This window comes from Gavialis gangeticus, unplaced genomic scaffold (genome assembly GCF_001723915.1).
Source record: "Gavialis gangeticus isolate Ggan-Ray unplaced genomic scaffold, GavGan_comp1, whole genome shotgun sequence".
NCBI classification, from domain to species: domain Eukaryota; kingdom Metazoa; phylum Chordata; order Crocodylia; family Gavialidae; genus Gavialis; species Gavialis gangeticus.
In genome coordinates, this window is record NW_017729033.1 from 37,486,001 (window position 1) to 37,500,407 (window position 14,407).

Consider the following 14,407-nt stretch of genomic DNA (forward strand, 5'->3'; position numbering starts at 1 on the left):
AAAGTTGCATTTGCAAATGAATTAGCAAAAATAACCCCTGGCTGTTAAACAATTTTCAGTGCCATCTCTTAGGAACTTGGGTTGTGCGGGAGAAATGGAGCTTTCAAAAACAGAGATCAGCAACATTTTGCTACTGCTGGCTATGCTTGTGACCCAGAACCCTCCCATGGGCTGCAAATCTCTGCCCCCCCCACCACGCCCCGAGTGCCCAAGCCACCTGCACCTACCTTCACCACAGATTCAAGTGGCCAAGACTGATGGAAAGGGTTAAAATTTGGTGGTGCTGTATTTGGGAGAGTGGAGTGACCAGCAGACACCTCGGAAGGAACAGACAGAACACACAGGCTGTCGGATATCTCCTCTAGGGCCCTGGCTACTGCAGAAGGAATAGATGGAACAAGGCAGGTGGTTGGGCCCCCTCTGCTGCCGCAACTAGAGTGTATTGCGGTTTCCCCAGGTTGCGCTGAGAAAGATCCAATCTCTTCAGGGGCCAGATTCAACTCCTGGGCTGCAGGTTTCCAACCCTTGTAAAAGAACCAGTTTCATGACATCCTACTCTATTTGGGTATTATTAAACTTCAGTAATCAGGGTGTGTTTTCCATATTGTGCAGTGCAAGCACACAAAGACAAACACAAACTTGTAGTTTTAAATGAGTTTCTCTGAAACTGCCCTCTTTTTTTTTTATATTTCAAACACCACTCCATATGAAATTATTCAAGAAAAGGAGAAAATAATTCTTTGACTGATTTAATTTTTCAAAGACACAAAAGAGATATTGTGAGTTTCATATATTTAAAAGTTCAGTCAAAAGTGGTCATTCCAAGAGCACCAAATATCAACACTGATCATGCTGGTAAGTTCTTTTATGAAGTATATTATACAGTATTAAAAACTTAGCTAAATACTTATAAGTTGTAAGTTGTAAGAAAATGTATATACAAAAGTCTCTGTATATAAAATGTATTCTTTATGTAAACGTGTATATACTGTATTTAATACATTCCCAACAAAATTAGAGAAGATTTTGAGCAACCACGGTCAGACACCTAACTTGAAGTAAAATCTATGCAAGTGAAATTAATACATTTATCATGATGTGGTTTGGAAAGCCCAGTGTAAAAAAGTAAAAAAGAAACAACATTACACTTTATTTTAAACTCTGAATGTTAGTGAGCAAGAAGTGGATGTCAAGTGCCCTGGTCATAAAATATTTTGTGCAGTAGTTTATGGTATAACATTCAATAGTATTTGCTTGATTTACAGGACAAGCCACAGAAAGCAAGTGGCTCAGGGCTTGGAAGATGAATGCAGATCCCAGTACAGTTTCAAGTATCATGCTGTCCCACAGAAGTCTCTTGAGCATCACATTTAGGGGCTGAAAACAGAAAACAGAAATTCAGGAAAAAGGTGAAGTAATTTGAACAGAAGCTGAGATATGGATAAATTTAATGTAAAAGTTACGTATGGATCAGCACAACTTTTATCTTGCAACAATCATGCTACTTACAAAATATAAGCCTTTGCTGTTTTTTTCACATTTTAAAAGCACTTTGAGAAAAAAAGAATGCATGAATTTTGAAATAAATTAGAAAGCTTGTTGCTTACCCCCCAATGTTGCCAGTATCTGCTACCACTGTTCCACAGAGCTGTGAAAGAATAAAGGAATACCATTTTCCATTTCCAACAAAAGTATTAGAAAGAATATGTTTATAAGTGGCAGTTTTCAGCACAATATCGTCACCAATCACACCTATCTCTGAAACATGTAGGTTGTCCAGAAATGACTCCCAAATTGTCTTCCTGGTTACTGGACTACATTACAAACAAAGGAAATAAGTTAGCTCTGCTCTAGCATTCATTTTTGTGATCTCGTTTGGGTTTTAAGATTTGTTCTGAGGATGAATTTCCTTCCCCAAACTCCATCAACAGTCAATGCAACAAGAGCCCTAACGTTGATGAGGCTTGACCCTTTCCTGCTTAGCTTAGACAACTAATGCCATATGCACTCAATGTCATTTGAATATATAAGTACTGCCTTGAGGAAACACTCAGGAAAATGCATAACATGCAATTATTTGTACCCATAGCACTACAGCTGTAAAAGTTAAAGGGCCTCTTATTACAAATCAGAGCCTCCTATCACTTAAAAATATTATGGTTAAATTGGAAACAGTCTCATTCAAAGATGCTAGAGATGCTGGTAAAAGGATCTGTAGAATGAAGAAAAAAAAAGTAGAAATGTAAGAAAACATGAACAGACCAGAAAACAACTCTGGTAGCCTGAGACACTTGGCCCACAGAACAGTGATCACATACCCAATTTAATCAGCAGCTTTTCAACCTATTTCAGATAACAAAATATAAGGTAGCAGTAATTTTGATTAAATTCTTGTATCAGTTATAGGTAATTAGGAGCAAGTCCATTGAATTAGGGAACTGAAGTAAAAATCTAGCTCTTAAAGTCTTTCTTCACTTTGAAAGCAAAACTAGTCTGCTTTTATTTAACCAGTGTCTTTTATGTTAATGATTTTAGGCCTCTCATTAACATAATACTGAATTATGAATAAGTCACTGAAGAGGACTTCTTTAAATATTTTTTAAAGAATTTTTAATAAAGTACCACACAGGTAATATAGCATATAGCTCAAAATTATTGAAATACATATTAAAAAAATCCAAAGATCAGAAAATTACTTCTAAAGTCTGGATGATTATAAGTTATGGAAAATATCAAAAGCCTTCACTGTGAAAATTCTCTGATGTGCCAATGGGGCAGAACTTTGAATCAAATACCTTGTAGATTAATTTAACGAGTCCCAAAGGCATACAGTGCAACATAGAGAATACCACAATACTGAATATAACACCACTAATAATATTATTATAGAAAACACTTCTTCCAAAAGGGAACAGAGGAAAAAGATCTAGGCAATGAAAAGATTCATATAAAATAGCCTTCAATTTAACTGTTATAGCCATGAGGGTTGCCAAAACATACCTCAGTTTCCATCAATATTGAGTACTTCATACGTGACTCAGAGCAGCAATAAATCATTCCAAAATACTTGTCCTCTATTTTTTGTTACGTATTAGAAGTTTGAGGCTTGCCATTTTGAATTGTTTGTTGTATTGACTCTCAACTGAAGACTTTAGAAATACTTTACAAGGCTCAATCAATGAAGTTTCACAACACCATGTTTTACAGAGACAAGGAATTTGCAGCTAAGAGAGGCTAACCGAATTGCCAAGATTTTGCAGCAAGCAAGCAAGCATCAGAAAAAGAACCCTGACTGCCTGTCTCCTACACCTGTGACTTGACTATTCAACTCTGTAAGCTTAAGACACTTTTGATCATGCAGGAACATCCATCTTTTCTCCATACAATTCCACATACCCTGCACCATCTGGTGCCTAAATATGGCAAAATCTCCTTTCTTCACCTGTTTATAAAGCCATATCATAGTCCTAGATACTCATGCCAGAAGGACCAATGAACGATTATAAACACACATTTATTGAATGCTTAGCTACTTACTGCTGTTAGAAAAATAAGATTTTTTCTTGTATTCTTTCTTTCTATTATCTAGTCTGCATATTTGATGCATTCTCATTTTAAAAAAAGGGAAGGGATAGTCTGCCCAGAGACACTGCAAGCTTTATCAGCACCTGAGCTGGGGGAAGGTGGAGGCAGAAGAGGAAGGGTGCAGGGAAGAAGTGGGGTCATCTTACTTGTTTGGGCTCTCCTCACTTGAATAAAAGCAGCAACAGTAGCAGCTGTAAAAGCATGGGCTGAGCTACTAGGGTGGAGGGACAGGCAGCAGCTCCGGGGCCTCTTTTGGTGTCCCGTTTGCCACGCCCACCCTTGAGGGAAGGATTGCCCTCCCACGGCAAAGCCTCCCAGGCAGAAAGGGGCACTGTTTCACTGCTCTCTCCTCTACCAGATACACTTCTGGACACGGCACTGTTCTTGCCTGACTCCTTATGGCTGGGCTGCACAGAGCTCTGCATGCAGTAGAAACACCCCTGGGTTGAGGGGGCCATACCAGCACCCCAGGGCTGATGCTCTTTTTACCCTGCCCTAGTTAAGATACTGCATCTGCTCATGCCCCAGATTATACTATATATGCCTTTTTTGAATATATACACTGTATTACTCGCCCTACTGATCTTCGTGTAAAACCCAGGTAAACTGAGCATGCATCCCACAGCCTTTCATTTGCTATATGTAGCACTTCAGTAGGTTTACAAATTTAGGAATACTGATTCAGAGAATTTTTTTAAAATTATCTGGCATCTAAATTTAAAGCTTATAAAAATCATTATTAAATTACTGAAACCTATTACACTGTCCACTGCTATGTAAGGCATAGTAGAAAACATTTAAACATACAGCACTTGGTACAGTGAGTAACCATGCAAAAAGAAAACAGAAAATTATTTACTTTAAAACATGCAGAAAATTGGAAAGCTGATTAATATAGTACACTAAGCAGACGTGTGAAGGCATGCAGTTTCAGACTTGGTTTACCTTGTCATAACAGGATTGTGTATACCATATAAATGCTCTTTATGATAACCATTATTACCATTTTCCATACTGTAACAAAATAAATACACCAAGAAAGACCATGTTAAGCATAAGATGCAGTATGTACAACGTGGCTAGAAAGGCATGTAAATGGATGATGATATTGTATGTTAAGGTTAGTTGTATCTGTACAAAAGAAGGTAATCTTTGCAACATTCAGAGTTACTTGAATGATACAACAACAATTTACAAAATATCCTTTATTTTAGCATGCTCCAAATTTAATTATTCATGGAGATATTTATGTTCAGTTGTATGTTTTAATGAAACCCGAAGATGTTACTTCTTAAAGTAAGATATTACATTTTAATATAAAACCTCCCGCCTTAGTAAAATAATTTTAACAAATACCAGTAAAAATGTCTTACTTTTTCATGGGTATAGTTTCAACACTAAAAAATATAAAAAAGGAAAAGCAATTAACTTATCACTAGTATATAAACATTTGTTGTATTAGGCTACATGCCCTGCTTGAGCTAGTTATGTGTGAATGTAAAGTGTAAATTGACCATTGTGAAATAAGAAAAATGCAGCGCAGAGCCTTGCTGAACAATGAATAAAATAAAGTAGGAAAAATAGTAAAAATGAAAATGAGTGAAAATAAGTAAAAACAGTTATCATAAAGTAAAATGCCAAGTCCCTGAGACAGAGGAACTGCAAATGAAAAAAAGGAAAGACTAGTTAGGGATACCTAGGATATAAAGCAAAAGGCAGCAAAGAATTAGCACAGGTAACTACAAGGCAGGCACTGTTTCCCCTGATGTTACAGCCTGGCACAGATGGCCATTTACATTTTGGAAACTTTTAAAATAAGGATTGTACAAAACTCTTAAGTCCTGAACCTGAAATATGACATCTGCCCCCATCCCAGTGCAAAGTCCCACTGAACAAGGTCCACATATAGGATAAACACACTGGTATAACAGGGCCCAAATTTGTATTCTCTGAAACGAACATATAACATTCATTTTGAGTGCAATGAAGGTTTATACAAGGCACCATTTAGACCATGAAGAAGACTACATGGTACAGAAAAGTATTCATATAATTTTTGTAGCCTTTTTAAGATTATATACTTACTCATCATACACATCCTCTGTATCCATTCTACGATAGTATTTGGATAATTTTACAGCAAAAATGATGGCAGGAATTAAAAATATTGAACAGCCTCCCAAACCAAACCAGAAGGTATTCTGGAATAAAGAAAAAACAAAACCCAGAAAAATTACATTAAAGAAAACAGTGCATCATGGAGCACTTAAAAGCTCTGCTACTTCTTTGCACATAGTGTCTTAAAATTGACCCTTAGGACTCTTGAATTTTGGATTAGCCTTATATTGGAGCACTCTAATAACACTGCTATCCTTGATACTACTTGATTATCAACCATGTGGGTTGCAAAATCATGCAGGAGAAACTACTGGCAAGATTCGGTGCACTGCAGGGCCCTTCTTCATACTGAGAGAGACTGCTATGAAATATCACACCTTAAGGAAAGTAAATAAACTGCAGGATCACCTGAATCTGTATGAACTGATTCCACAAACCATAAAAATATCCCCCATTCCAAAGTAAACTAAAGTATGAGCACCATCACCACCTGGCTGCACCCAGACAGTACTCAAGGCAGACATCCAAATTTACTCAGCCATAATGCTTCCAAGACTCAGCTCAGCCAACCAACACCAAGCCAGAAGGTCCCTGAGTCCCTAGAGATAAATCTGCTGCTAGCTACATTTTTTCCTACCTATATATTTTATAAGAGTAACCTTATTCACATTTTCTGTAGTGAGCTGAGTTTTCAGTATGTGAGAGTGTCTGATTTGAGAGCTGCAGTTCATATTTGTGTGAAGAATTGAATTAGCGCACAGATTAGCTGAGTTAGCTCCAGTTGTTAAAAGGATATTTCATACTTCATTCACACGAGTTGGAGGCACTTTGACAGTTTGAGTTCTATGTGGGCCTAACTAGATTCTTTCAGCAAGAAAAAAATTTGGTACATCCAGAATTAACTGAAAGCAAGACGTAATGCAGGATAAGAAAGGGAGAGGCTCTAAAATTTAAATCCAGTGCTCAGTGATTATAACTTGACCTTAGAAGGTTTCAGGGTTCAGATGCTTTTAACTTTTTTTATAAAGTAAGATGTGGTTCTTGTGTTAGTACTGATTATCACTTGGTTGACATTGATTAAGGATAAGTAAAAGCCAGGAGATGGCTTACAAGCGTGTGGTTTTATGTCTTACTTTTAAACACACAGCCAGCTTTTTAGGCTCCCTCAGAGTGAGAAAAGCCAATATTGTTCTTACCATACCACAAGTCATAATTAAAGTCTATACTATGCATTAACGATCTGAGATTTGTTTTCCCTAGAAGCCAAATGAAAAACTTCATTTTCCTCATTCACGTTTTCTAGATTCCAGCAAACATGTTTGAGAGAGGTTCTCTTCAATACTTATATTCTTCTTATATTCTCAGATTAAAAGATGGATCCAAGATGACACTTCAGACCTTAAATCCCTTTACATTTTATGAACGTTCAAGTACTAAATATAAATCACGCTTAAAATTTGAAATCAGAGTCAGATCCCAAAACCAAAATTTGTCTATTTAATTTGATAATCAGGAATTTCACATGAACATCTGATTTTACAAGATATTCTTGCAGTATGCGCCACAGGAGCATAGTGAAACTCCAGCCTTGGTCTGACTTCAGACTGAGTTTCAAACACTAAATAATAATCATGTCCAGAATGGAATATTGCCCTCTGTAATAAATTTGGTATTTCTCCCATCACATTTTAGAAATGGCACTGTCAAAAAAAATCAAGTGCAGAGACCTGTTTTCACAGTTCATTGGCAATGCAGTTAGGAATTCCCAATTTTAAGCTCTAATTCTGAGAAAAATGGGAAATATTTTCTTACCACAGAATCAGTTACATAGCTACATAAAAAAATATCTACTGCAGTATCTATCACATTGGCAATTGGCTTGCATGCAGCCACATCCATGGTTACCTAAAAGAGATTAAAATATTGTTCAGTGCATTTTTTAAACAAAAACTGCACTACCTTTTATCCAAACTATGGTATTAACCAAACTGTTGCTCTTATTCCATCCCTAAATAGCTTTCATGGATATATTCTATCAGTTAAGCCAGGGGTAGGCAATTATTTGGGCTGGAGGACCACATAAGGAATTCTGGTGAGCTGTTGAGGGCCCAGGGATGGGATGATGCTGACTCGACCTTGGTACCCTAGGCTTATGCTGCCTGGCCCAGTGTGCTGGTGTGGGGGGTGGGAGAACGAGCACCAGAGAGATGCCAGTTGATCCTATCCAGCCCCATGCCCCACAAACCCAGTGCTGGGGGTGCTGGATGGAGGGCGGGGGGAAGTGGGGAGGGATCTGTGGAGTCTGTGGAGACCAGCCCAGGACCCCAGGGCCCAGCTGGGCAGATAGGATGGGGCTCCTGGTAGGTGGGGAGTGGTGTCCAGGATCAGGATGGGTGGTTGGAGCTGGGATTGTGGGATGGTGACAGCATGGGCCAGGGCCTGGGACAGAGCCATGATCCGCTCCTTGCACATCTCTGCAATGGGCACCAGTTCCCTGCCTTGTAGTTCCCTGCAGAACCAGTGCTTGTCACAGGAACGTGCGGGGAGTAGATCTCTAGCCCCAGTCCTGTCCCAGATGCCACTCCCTACTTGCCAATGGCCCCATCTCATTTGCCTGGCTGAGCATGCCCTGCTTAGCCAACCTGCCCCCTCTGTCCAGCACCACGTTTGGCAGTGGAGACACTGGCAGCGGCAGCCACAAGTGTGAGGGCAGAGCAAACTGCTACTGGGAAGCTGAGTCCAGCTGCTGTGCTGTTCCTGCCCCACCACCTGGTCCTGTGGACTATAGCTCCTGGAGCACCCAGGACATGCAGATAAGGGTGCCCTGCACTCCACTCCAGGCAGTAGCTCTGTGCCCAGAGGTGGTGGGACCAGCCACATGTGCCACAGCCCAGGTTGCCCCCTGGGCTTGGGCCAGCTGGGGCAGGGCCAAAGGACCCACCGGGGCCAGAGAGAATCACATGGCAGGCTGGGTCCAGCCCATGGGCCATATTTTTCCCATCCCTGAACTAAGCACAAATCATGCCTTGTTGATTTGGCTTTCTTTTTTTAAGATAATGATGAGCACAAATCTTAAAACAAGGGCAGCCTCAGCCGAACAGATTGCAGAGAGGACTTTTCCTATCTGCTCCCATAAAAACTCTCATGTAATTCATTTTGTCCACATTTATACACCAGAAAAAGCTCATGATTTTCATACTGCTATAAACACAGCAACATTATTTAGTAGGGCTGTGGGAAATTTCACCGGGTGTTTTGTTTTGAAGCTGTTTCGATGCGTTTCGAGCTTGAAACAGCAAAATCAAAATGAAACAAAAGGTTTCAAAACAGTTTGGAAATGAAATGAGGGCACTCAAAACATTTCAAGTTTCGAAGCTGGGCTTGCCTGGCTTCAGCACCAGTCTCAGCTGGCAGTGGCAGTCTGCTGTCGTCCCGCGTGCCCCCAGGGAAGAGTTTGGCACAGGCTCGCAGCCCTCCTGGGGGGTGTGGGCTCCTGGATCCACATGCAAGATGACAGGATGCTGCCACCTGGGACCGGCACTGGGTGCAGCCCACACCCAGCGCTGGGAAGACTGCTGCCGCCGCTGGCCCTAGGCAGCAGCAGCAGCCTCCTGTCATCCCGCATGCAGATCTGGGGGCCTGCATCCCCGGGAGGGCTGCAGGGCTATGCCGGACTCCTCCCGGATCTGCGCGCAGGATGATAGGAGGCTACCGCTGCCGGCAAGTGATACGAGTTTTCTTTTCAACTGTTTGAGGTGAAGTTTCCCAGAAACCTCTGCACCTATCTCCTTAAAACTTGGTAGGCTTCATGCCCTCAGAAGGGACTACCACCCCTATAATTTTCATCTGAATTAGGCAAGGAATGCCAAAGTTTTAGGCATTTTCACAATTCCCCATTATAGTCTATGGGCAAAATGTCGAAACACATTGAAACAGTGAAACAGTTTCGACGAAGTGAAATGGAACAGTGCTTTGAAACTAAATGACAACACGAAACACTGTCGCTTTAAAACGGAAGTCAAAATGAAACGGTGCTGTTTCACACAGCCCTATTATTCAGAGGAAACACGCTAAATAGATTACACTTTTTTGCTATACTGGACATGTAGAATTTATTAAACAAAATATAAAACAATTTCAGAATAAAAGGGATAACTTATTTATTCTCTTTACAGACTTGACTATACTTTACATTTTTTCCCTTCTCTCAATGAAGTAAATGCATCTTACCGACTCTTTGACCCAGTTAACATATTGCTCGAAGTAGCCTATAATCATATCCATGTACTTTTTAGTCTCCTTAAAAAAAGAAAGTAAAATAAATAAATATTAACATCTGAAGCGCTATAAACCCAATAAACTAATTAAAACCAAAGACAGTTTACCTGGACAATAACTAGCGAAGCATTGTTGTTTATGAGGAGCTGAGCAGCATTAACAGCATTAATCACATGTTTTACTTTTTCCTGAAAAAGAAAGTATGCAAGTTAAGCCCCTTCCAGAGCTACTATAATGGCAACACTACTATTGTATTTCCCACCATTTTTCTAAGTAAATAAATACCACTGTCTTGATAAAGATGCTAAAATATTTAAAGACAACAGTGATTCTTCATATAGCAAGTGCAGTGTCCTGGCACTGCCAGAATGGAACGATTTACTCCAAATCAACAGACCCATCACCAGTATCAGAGGCAGGCATCTCAACTGTTATAAACTATAACTTCTCCCATTCTCCTTTTTTATACCTATGCATGCTTCTAGATTGGGGCGAGCAATTATTTTCAGCAGAAGGCCGCTTACTGAGTTTTAGCAAGCCATCGAGGGCCGCATGATAGGCAGCCAGGGGCAGATTAATATTAATTTTCTAAATTTTTTAGGGGCCCCGCAGGCCAGATAGAATGTCCTGGCGGGCTGCATCTGACCCGTGGGATGCATTTTGCCCACCCCTGTTCTAGACTTTATCGCTTCTTCCTAGGGGTAGATTTTTTAATCTTTGACGGCCAGACACAGTAAGCTATGGATTCCACAGCAGCACAGATAAAAAAGTGAGACTTCATTTATTTAAAACAAAATTAAAATGAACTTTTTTGATGGCAGCAGCAATTTTATATCCCAACCTACAACTCAAAAGAACAGGGAAGGGAGAGGACAGGACCATGTACTATCATAGCTGTAGATTACCATATAGAAGTTTATTCTCTTAAAATATATAATCCAAAATATAAAAACATAAGAACTGCTCTTACTGAGTCAGACCACAGGTCTATCTTGCCCAGTGTCACACAGTGGCCAAGTGCATTTAGGAAGTTCTGATTCAGAGGTTGCACCCCTAACTCCTACGTTCAATAACTACTGGTGCAATTTCCTCCAGGAATTTGTCCAATCCCTTTTGGAATCCGGCAAACTGTCAGCTTCTACAACAGCTTGTGGCAATGAGTTCTACACTTTAATTACATGTGGTGTGAAAAAGAACTTAAATTTTGTTAATAATTGTTACACGTGGTGGACATGATCTACTTAGACTTCAGTAAAGTCTTCGATTTGGTTTCCTATGGGATTCTCTCAAACAAACTCAAGGATGCTGGACTTGATCAGTCCTCAGTGAGGTGGGTAGACAATTGGCTGCTTCTATCAGGTGGTAACTGATGGGCTGGCCTCATCCTGGAAGGCCGCCTCCAGTGGCGTCTCCCTGGGATCTGTGCTGGGACCCGTTCTCTTTAATATATTCATCAATGATCTGGATGAGGGGGTGGAAAGCTCAATTATTATGTTCACAGATTATACCAAGCTGTGGGGAAATGCAGGCATGCTGGACGATAGGGCTAGGATCCAGGAAGATCTCAACAGGCTGGACTCTTGGGCGAAGCAGAATCAGATGAGATTTAACATGGATAAGTGCAAAGTCTTTCACCTGGGTATGAAGAACCTTCACCACAACTACACAATGGGTGGTGGCCCATTGGCTGGCACAGAATCTGAGTGAGACCTGAGGGTTACGATCGACCAGAAAATGAAAATGAGCCAGCAGTGCGATGAGGTCGCTAGGAAAGCAAACAGAGCTCTGGCGTGCCTTAGCTGATGTGTGTCCAGTAGATCCAGGGAGATGCTTCTCCCTCTCTATTTGGCACTGGTGAGGCCTCAGCTGGAGCTGCCGAATAGATAGGGAGAAGTGCTCTGGGCTCTGCACTTCAAGAGGGACATGGATAAGCTTGAGAGGGTACAAAGAAGGGCCCTATGAGGAGAGGGACCTGTTCAGCCTGAGTATGAGAAGGCTGAGAGGTGACCTGATGGCTGCCTACAAGTACATTAGGGGAGAACACAAAGATCTGGGGGAGCAACTCTTCAGGAAGGCACCTCAAGGGAAGACAAGGACAGTCATAAATTTATAGAAGGCAAATTCAGGCTAGACATAAGGAAGAACTTTTTCTCCATAGGGGTTGCTAGAATCTCACTCCCACCAGAGGTGGTGCAGTCACCATCATTGGAGGTGGTCAAGAAGAGGCTGGATAGGCACCTTGCTGAGCTTGTCTAAGCTCAATAACTTCCTGCTCACAGCAGGGGACTGGAATTAATGATCCTACAGGTCCTTTCTAGTTCTACAATTCTATGATTTTAAATTTACCACCTATTCAGTTCATTCTGTGACTCCTAGTTCTTGTATTATGAGAGAGAGTAAATAATCAATCCCTATTTACTTCCTCTTTACCATTTAGTATTTTGTAAACCTGTATAATATACCCCCCTCAAGTAGCTCTTTTCCAAACTGAATATGAAAATGTTTTAAAGACAGACAATTTTTCATTTTGAAAACAAAAATCTCAAATTACTTCCTAATGAAACACAAATGATAATGTTCACACAGCCCTATTCAAATAACCTGCTAAGTTTTCACTTCTTCCCAACAATCATATTCTTACCAACCCATTACACATTAAGGCCTCTTACCTGCTTGTGTCTACTCAGGGCACAATAGTTCTGAAATGATTTCACAGGGCTAAAAATTAGTTCTGGCAGGAACTGGAGCAGATATGGGCTAAATAGGCTCATATAACCATAGGTACTGCTGGGCTGCAGCTAGACTGCTGCACTGCAGCTGGACTATTTCTGCAGGAATCAAGACAAGCTGATGGTGAAAAGGCTCACTGCCCTGCAGCTGATCCTTAAGACTGGTGGAGCATGAAGAAAGTTGCTGTCGTGGCAAGCAGCATTAACTTCTATTAAGGGAGGAAGTATGTGGATGGCCATAAGGAAAGCCCTTGTGCGGGTCAAACCTCCCGAAGTTTGGCTGATGCTGTGGAAGTCGGACAGGGTGCTGACAGACAGGCACCCTCCCCCTCCCCACCCCCCACTGTAACTCATGGTGTTTTACATAGAGGTGGGGGAAGGGCGAAATCAAGCTCCACTTCGGAGCCAATCGAACTGGAGAAGGCTGCCTGCAGCCTCTGTCCCCTAGTCCTGCCACCCCACCTAGCTCTGTGGCTGTCTGCAAGAAGGGAGGAAGGATGGGGGAGGTGAAGCGAGCTTCAAATTGGGGTTTTCCCAGTCACAGGTGGAGGAAGAGGGGGTGGGATGGGGCCATGAGGTGTGAGGGGGCTCCAATCCACTCCTCTGCCCCACAACTCAGGCCAGGCAAACCCCAGCTGCAGCTTGCTCCCCCTCCTCAGCCCCGCTCCCTTCCTACAGACAGCCCAGATCACGCAACAGATTAAGCCTAGGGAACACAAGTTCCCTAAGCTAAAGTATTCCAAAGTGGAGTGCATTCATCTGATCCCTCACTTTATGAGGGTTATTTTGTCACAAAATCGGCCACTTTAAAAGTGCTCTGCAGCCACGCATGTGTGTTACGGCATGGCTATAGAGAGCGCTTTCAGGGGGCCAATCACACAACAGATGCACTATGCTATAGGACAGATATCCAACTGAATGCTGGGGCCCCCTCCATATGTTACAGGTATCACACAATTAATTGGTTAATTGTAAAATTACCTTTAGATTAGCCACATGTGCAAAGTAGCTATTACGCCATAAAAGGCACCAACCAACTGTGAAGTTAGAGTATAAAAACATGTACTAATTTTATAACTGGTTGCTATCAAGCTTTAATTTGCACATGTAGCACAGTCTCCCTTGAGGCTTGGAGCCGCATCAGCTGGCAGGACTCCCAGCTGCAGGGGTATACCACATCCAGCTGGAGTGGGAATACCACAACTGAGGGGACTCGCAGCCTCAGCAGCTGCAGATGCTGGGCCCTGGCAGTGTGACTCCTGGGCACAGTTGCGATCTCCCAACCCCAGCAGTGCATGAAACCCCCAGGGCTGAGAGACTGCAGCTGCCACTGTGTGTAGCATGGCAGGAGGCATGACTACGTAGACTGCAAATTAGATCCCATTGTGCCCTTACGTGATGTGTAGAGGGGCCTTGGAGAACACTCTCTGGAGGATGTCAGTGAGCTAAAATTTTTGTGTAAGTTTTTGGGTTGTTTTTTTTGGTTTTTTTCAAATAAGGACGGGTAAGGCAAATTCTTTTCAATTAATGGTAGCCAGTTGCTGAGTAACATACATATCACAGTACATAAGATTGTTCCAATGCTTTTTTTACTATGTGAGAATTAAATTCCCAGTAGCATGTTTATAAAGCCAAAAATGTCATGATTTATGGCTGCTTTCTGACCATGATAACTACGTTTGACCAATAGTACTCAG

General features: G+C 41.5%; 1 protein-coding gene across 7 annotated transcripts in view; it reads right to left on the minus strand.

The window, feature by feature from the left end:
- Positions 1 to 590: 590 nt before the first annotated feature.
- The window catches only part of PROM1 (prominin 1), a 155,028-nt gene continuing 141,211 nt past the window's right edge, over positions 591 to 14,407 (minus strand). For 3 of the 7 annotated variants that reach the window (XM_019526275.1, XM_019526274.1, XM_019526281.1), the window contains 8 exons: positions 10,089 to 10,169; positions 9,934 to 10,002; positions 7,516 to 7,608; positions 5,671 to 5,786; positions 4,959 to 4,982; positions 4,531 to 4,599; positions 1,608 to 1,648; positions 591 to 1,377 (listed from right to left, as the gene is read on the minus strand). In XM_019526275.1, the coding sequence (XP_019381820.1) occupies positions 1,630 to 1,648; positions 4,531 to 4,599; positions 4,959 to 4,982; positions 5,671 to 5,786; positions 7,516 to 7,608; positions 9,934 to 10,002; positions 10,089 to 10,169 (471 nt within the window). In that variant the 3' untranslated portion in view covers positions 591 to 1,377; positions 1,608 to 1,629. Of the gene's footprint in view, positions 1,378 to 1,607; positions 1,649 to 4,530; positions 4,600 to 4,958; positions 4,983 to 5,010; positions 5,245 to 5,670; positions 5,787 to 7,515; positions 7,609 to 9,933; positions 10,003 to 10,088; positions 10,170 to 14,407 lie in introns of those variants that run through there. The other 4 variants (XM_019526280.1, XM_019526278.1, XM_019526276.1 and 1 more) reach the window with 3 other exon arrangements.